We start from the raw sequence: 7084 nt of genomic DNA, 5'->3' as shown, positions 1-7084 counted from the left end.
CCTCTGAGTAAATTTTAACTGTATTCATATTCACAATAATTTAAAACTTTTCCCGTTTATGACAAGACGTATCCCCCGTTGTTGGTATCAACTATCAAATATCAATACCCCAAATATCACTGTTCTGCAGCAAATTTAAAATTTGTTAAGTGGTAGTAAAGGAATGGGCCCGGCCCGAAGCCTGAGTCTAATACAGTGTAAATCAGGCCAGAAGCTCGGCCTGTGAACAGGTCTATCTAGAGTCATTGATCCCAAACTTTATTTTGGACTTATGGATTTCAGTACTTTGCTCTCACTCACCATTAGCATTCTATTAATTAATTTCATGAAATATTACTTTTAAACATTTTCCAAAACCCCAAACTTCCTGTGATATGAAACCATTTTTCCCTTTTAAATTAACTTTTCTAAAATCTTAGCTCTCGTCTCTCAGCCACCGATCAGTGTATTGACACTCGCAATGTGTAAATTTTGTGTATTGAAGAGTATGGGGTCATTGAAACCAGGGTTCGACTATGATATAGAAAAAATAACTGACCAATAAACTGAAATCACAAAAGTGAGAGTAAATAAGGTGGTGTTTATCAAAATTCATGGGTGGGCATATCATATATTTTCTGCATCATAGATTTTCTCTTAAAAATATTATATATATATTTTTTAACTTTTGAGTCTAACATTTTGTCACATCTTTTATCGTATTAAAATGTTTAAAAGTCGGTTATAAAATCTTAAATGGGCAATTTAATAATTTTACTTTCACCATCAACCATTAATACCATATTAAAAGTCATTGATTCCACAGCCTGCTACACAGCATTCATCCGTTCAGCTAATGCAATGGCCGAATCCAGCTCTCCATAACGAACTTACAATGAAACTGATTGGGAGACTTGATTACGTACTAGAGTACAGAGCACAGTAGCTTTATCCTCTATTTTAATGAAACAAATCTGTGATTAAATCAGCTATTCGTTTTTCTTATTTTCTGCAAGACAGAAGCAGGACTTGGATTGTTTGGTACAGGAGCAGCAACATAGAACCGTTTGCCATAAATGGAACCACCTCATTGCCACGCTGTTTCCGCAGAGGCGCAGACAACCTGGATTGCCTTTCGAAATTTTTTCACACGTGGTTTGGACGTGATGCCAGAAGAGGATGAGCAACCAGAGGAAAGACTGGTCCTGACCAGGAAGGAGCCCTATGACCCTATCCAATGTCCGCATGGACATGGACCTCTCTTCTCATTTCACAGTGGTTTTTCTTTTTTAAGTTAAATTATTTTTATTAACCACATTTGACTCTAATAAAGTTAAAATCAGGGTATAAATTAGATGGTTAGGTCGGGTTAAAGGACCGATCAAGACCCAGCCCTAAAATTGCTGGCTCAAATCTAAACAAAATTCTATCATCTCCGTAGAAAAGATACGAGGAGCAGTTTTAACTCTGACACCCGCAAGTGAGAAGGTTAAAGTAGTTAGATAAATAAAGCTGCAAGCGGGAGAACGAAACGAATAATCCCCAAACAATCTGGCGGAGGCAGGCTGTTATGTGAATAAATATGCAAAAGCACTCTTCTGTATCTATAAGGAGATGGATAGCACACAAACAATAAAGATGCCCACTTACAAGCACGTAAAAAAACTAGTTAACATATCAAAAGACTTGGCTCAATTTCACGGGCTTGGCCCTTACACTCTCTTCTTTCAACGTTAAATTCGGTTTAAACTATAACATCATAATATAGGATTTACCCACTTCTGAGGTATCTTAACAGTACAATCTACATGGCCATTCGACAGGCACGTATGCCTTCCCGGGACTCTTGTTGAGAAGTTGAAGTTCCAAGTTCCAACCCAAAGGACTTAGGCCCCTACGCTTGCGCTTCATGGAAAATCTGGGAAAACCACATATGACACACACCACCACAGACAAAATACACAATTTGTCCTCGTGTTCCCATAGCATGGAGAGCCAATAGACTGTTTCACATGCTTCCTTGTTGGCACAAGTCTAGTAAAGCCAATGTCTGTAAAAGCAAGAAACAGAGCTTACAACCATCAGCTTAGTAAGAGAATAATAACAATAGAACATGTAAGAGTAATGGCAGATGGCAGCTTCATACTACTACATAAAATATAAATGGAAAGCAATGATCAATAGAATGCGTGAGAATGTTAATGCAAGGGTCGATATGAGAAAACTTTGTATGCCATCACTCAACAGATGACAATCATGAGAGTGCGGATTGGTGCCTGAAGCAGAAATGAGAAGAAGATGCTGAAACATGGGATTATGGCCAAATCACGCTCAACATTCTTTCAATCTCACCTCTGGAACAGAGAGCTCAAGACGAAACTTGGGACCATCATAGTGATGTAAAACTGGCCTGAAAGCATCTTCCTCCAACGCCTTGCAGAGTTTCCTAACACGGATCCTTACCTACTTGGAAGAAAAAGGAAAAAAAGTTACTGCTCTTGCTCTGGCAAAAGACAAATGGTTCCAGTTCTTCAACCATACTCAATTTACCTGTGCAGGAAACCTTGATTCACCTTTACATTTTTTATCTTCCCAGGCTGTCGGATCGATGTTAGATCCCCCAAAACTTGCTGCCTGTAGGAAAGCACAACCAAATAAGACAGAAGAACAATACCCAATTTATCCACAAATAAATAAACTTGCTGCCTGATTACTGACTCATCAGATTGCCTTGGGATTTAAAAATGAAATAAATAACAGACATAAGAGCGAACCTCAAATATCCCATGAAGTTGGTGAGTGGTATAGTTATAAAGAAAGAGGGGTAACCCAGGTGTTATTGCCCGAACAGAATCTCTGTATCTTGGTGGTAAACCTGCCATGCCAAGAAAACAATCAGCTTAAATTAAAAACATACATTGTAAGAACCCCTTCAAAGCATTTTCTCAGAAAACTTAAAGCCTAAAAACGGACCAGACTGGACGCATGTAAGCATTTTCTCAGAAAAGAAAGCAAATGACAAAGAAAAATTTTAATCTGACCAAATAGTTGCCGCTTCAAATCTTCCTGCATTGTGTCATTGTTACACACGAAAACGTATCCTCCAAGGACCTCATTCCGTGGAAGTGTCTCTGTCGAAGGCAAGGTCTTGAACCTTTTATCAACAGCATTGTTATTGTTGTTGTAGTTGTTGTTATTGTCATTGTTGTTGGTGCTGCTGCTGTTAAGCTCTTTGTTGTTGTGATTACTGTTGCTATACTTGCTATTGCCAACTGCCATGTTTACATTTATGGTATTATTTCCGCTGCTTTTCTGATACACTGTGTTGATATTATAAATGCCAGTTCTCAAAGAACTCTTGTTCTGAGTTTCGTTGATTTTGGAGTCCAAACTCAGCATGCCGAAATTGAAATTCTCAAATTTGTTGTCTTCTTGAAATCCACTTTTCTCTCTTGGCCTTGTTTCCACTGGGGCCTTTGAAAGATCAAGGTTGTTTGTACGTTCTCCCTTTGACTTCATCTGCTCTGCAAGTTTAGAAGCAACCATAAACCACTGGTGATCCTCCGCAGCCTTAGATCGTCCTCGAAGCTCATCGCCCAACTGCCAAAAACTATACTGGCTCTCCATCATTCTGAACCCTAAAAAGATAACAGACATGATAGATGCACGGTTAGATAGATTGATTGATCGTTAAGTAAATGGAACAATCATTTTAGTCCAAAACTCATGTCATTGAAATATACTCCTGAAATATATACAATAGAAGCCATGTCAAAGCCTCATCAAAAACATAATTATATTGTAAAACGGTTGGTGATTGATCTTATTTAATTAGATTGCACAGAGCTGACTATTATGATCATATGAGAAAACAAGAGAATAATACAATTGGCATCGCCATGTTGTGACCTAACCATTTTCACATGCTTATGAAAGAACTTCAAACATGAATTAAAAAAAAAAAAAAAGAATTTCAAACAAACAACAAAAATCGAATGACATGATTAATGATGGAGAGAACCCACTAAATCCATAGTCCCTTAATAAAACAATTGCAAAATACAAAGATGACTACTGGGGAAACAGGGGCAGGATATTACTAGTCCTGATGTATATCCCCGCCCAATGGTTAATTTTTTTTTTTTAAAGAAACGTTAACATTCTAGTAAAACAAACAAAATTATACTAAGAAATTAAGAATGGAAAGGATAGGGCAAAAAAAAGGAGGAAAAAAAACTGCAGTCCATAAATCATGAGTCCGACAATATTATCCTAAACGCATTTTTATGGGAACATCAAAACATGTCCCACCCTTCACGAAAATGAAGCCATATTCAGTTTTTGACCCGCTACCATTGAGCTTCCGTTCTGAAAACAGCTAAAATATATCACAGCTATTTTAATCACCGGGATGGCAAATCTCACTTCAACAAATATAGAGAAACATTCATGAAAAACAAACTCCACGAGAAGAAGGTGGCATATACAGAACCAAAGCTAAACCTGCTTAAATAAAACTCATTTAATATTGTTTAGTTTCGGTTGGCATTTTGTTCCAAAAAAACGACAGAAAGAAAGAGAGCCATAAAATAGGCAAAATTCTGAAACCTGGATCTAGCATCAGCTCATTAACACCGGAAACACACACGGGAACCAGAGACAAGATTATCAGAAGAGAGGTTTAACTGAAAATGCAGACAAAGCATATCTCACTGACCTTAATAAGAGAACGATAACGGAGAAATTTAAGGTTCGATCTTCTAGATCTGCTACAATAAACTCTTTAATAGGAGGAACCCTAGATTTGGGGGTCCAAAAAAGAGAAGAAACCCTCCTTTTCCTCCTCCGCCCAGCAAGGGAAAACACGACAGAGGTAAATTGAAGGCTGATCCTTTTTCATTTATATTAGCAACGATACGAAAAGGCCCTTGAGGCTTTAGAGAATTACATTTATTTCTTAAGTTTCGAAATTCGCTTTAGTGTGACGAAATTGCCACTGCCACAATCCTTGATCTTCCTGGCTCGTGGCCCGTGGCTCTCGGAATTGCCGAGATGTCGACGTCCACTAGGCACCGGAGTAGCGAGTACTCTGGAGATGTGAACTCCAGAACAGCAGTGATTAGCTGACGTCAGGAGTAGTCACTCAGCTGTTCTGTTCAAAAGAAGACTTATCCAATAAGGCGCTCTCATCGGTACTCCCACGTGTATATCGAATTCACATCTGCGCCTCAATAACGCCCCACATACACATATCAGCGTACATCAGTAATATCTTTCATACTCATATTATCAGGAGATGTTTCTAATACACGGTTGGGATATGCTGTAGGGCGTATTCCACAGGTGCTGAAGTGAATTCGTGTATATTTAGCATTAGATTTAAAATATATGAATAAGGGTGTCAATGGACTGATTTTGGACTGGATTGGATAATCCAAAATCAATTTGAAGGATTGGATGGATCAACAAAGTATATTAGATTGGATCAATCTGGTTCAAATTTTTTATTACATTTAATTGGACCTTGTCCATTCGTAATAATTTTATATTGGGTTAGATTGGATTAAGTCAACAGAAGATTGGCTCGTTGGTGTGTTAGTTGGTTTGTTTTAGCATTGGTACATCTTTCAATCATCACTTCAGGGAAAAAGAGATCAAGGAAAAGTTATTAATGATACATAGCACAAAATACTAGCAAAATGGACTAAGTTTGGGTTGAAATCAATCTAAATTAATTGGATTAGACCTCGTCCATTTATAATAGACTCACATTAGATTAAAATGAATTTGACCAAATCCAATCCAATTGACACCCATATATATATATATGAACTTCTCAACCAATGAATGATAAACACGTAAGCACTCGTGACATAATAAAACTATCACTCTAAGCAGCTAAATGTTGTGTCTGTGGTTGGATTGGAATATCTTGTGATGAAACATTCTTGGATCATGATCACTAAATTGGACCGTCGATCTCTGACTTTTGGGCCACCACCCATCGAAGATGCAGTCACCACGCCAGTTGATGGCTTACTATTTTGTGTGATTTTGAAACCTTGAATTGAGGTGGGACCTCTCGGGTAGATTAATGCATGAATTGAAATCACATAGTAACCATATGAAATGCTACCTTGGGGCGTTAACCAACCAAATAATATGGGATATTTATTCCCAACTTACTTATATTAAGTTTGTCCATTTTAAATTAATGAAGTGGCGTGTAATGGACATAATGATCAAAATTTCGAAAACTCCATGTAACTATGACGATAGTGGATAATCAATTCTTTAGTAACATTCTCATTTTAAATCCTTGCGCTCTTCGTCTTTGGTAGGTAAGAGCAGTTACAACGTTAAACATTTTTGGTGAAGACTCCACATCCATTATCTACTTCACACTTGAAACTTAAGAGTTTTTCCCGCTTTCTGCTCCTCTCTCTTTCTCTCTCTCCCTCTTTCCTTCTACCAACTTTTTTTCATCAGCTTGATATATCATCATCTGCTTTTAACTTGATGAAACCAAAAGCCGTGCATTGTCCATTTCAGATCATCACTGTAGAAAATACAGCCGGCCTCCTCATCTCTCAAAGTTGGTGACGTGCCTTTTTTTTATTTCTTTCTCTCCCATTGCAATAATGGAAAGAGCCTTCCTCTCCTTGTCCATGTACTTATTGCAGCGCCCGAGTGGAACAAACCTTCATCCGTTACCACATTGAAGTTTTTAAGTTTAATCCATGTTGTTTGCTCAATGTGGTGGAGAAGGTAAGTTAGGGGGAATGGGATTTCTTCACTGTTACATTAGTTTCCAGTCGCTAGCAGCCTACCTCAAATTTACCCATATATTCTAAAATCAATATAGAACATTTGGCATTCCTTACTTTAAGGATTTATCGTCTTTTTACGGTTAAAATGTCCCTACAAATATTGAGTTTTTAACCGCAAAATGAAGATAGATCCTTACAACAATGCGTCTTAAATGCTACTATAAGTTAATTTTAATTAGTACAGAAGTGGTTTTTCTGTCCAGCTAGCACTATAATCAATGGTATTATGGAAAGGGGAGCCGGTTCTGAGTGGATTTCCCGGACGTCGTGTATAA

At 37.7% G+C, this 7084-nt stretch overlaps 1 protein-coding gene across 1 annotated transcript; it reads right to left on the bottom strand.

Moving 5' to 3' along the window:
* Positions 1 to 1515: 1515 nt before the first annotated feature.
* Positions 1516 to 4897, bottom strand: LOC148853534 (uncharacterized). Its single transcript, XM_088983937.1, has 6 exons — positions 4697 to 4897; positions 3021 to 3617; positions 2754 to 2854; positions 2530 to 2613; positions 2332 to 2442; positions 1516 to 2029 (listed from the first exon to the last, which is right to left on the bottom strand). Exons 2-6 carry the CDS (start codon positions 3607 to 3609, stop codon positions 1988 to 1990), a joined length of 927 nt encoding a protein of 308 aa, XP_088840063.1. The 5' UTR covers positions 3610 to 3617; positions 4697 to 4897; the 3' UTR covers positions 1516 to 1987.
* Between the last annotated feature and the right edge of the window lie 2187 nt (positions 4898 to 7084).

The sequence above is a fragment of the Nelumbo lutea genome, chromosome 4 (genome assembly GCF_056320005.1).
Source record: "Nelumbo lutea isolate HS-2025 chromosome 4, American lotus-T2T, whole genome shotgun sequence".
Classification (NCBI taxonomy): domain Eukaryota; kingdom Viridiplantae; phylum Streptophyta; class Magnoliopsida; order Proteales; family Nelumbonaceae; genus Nelumbo; species Nelumbo lutea.
Note: the sequence above shows the minus strand (reverse complement) of the source record. Positions and strands in the feature narration are given on the sequence as shown.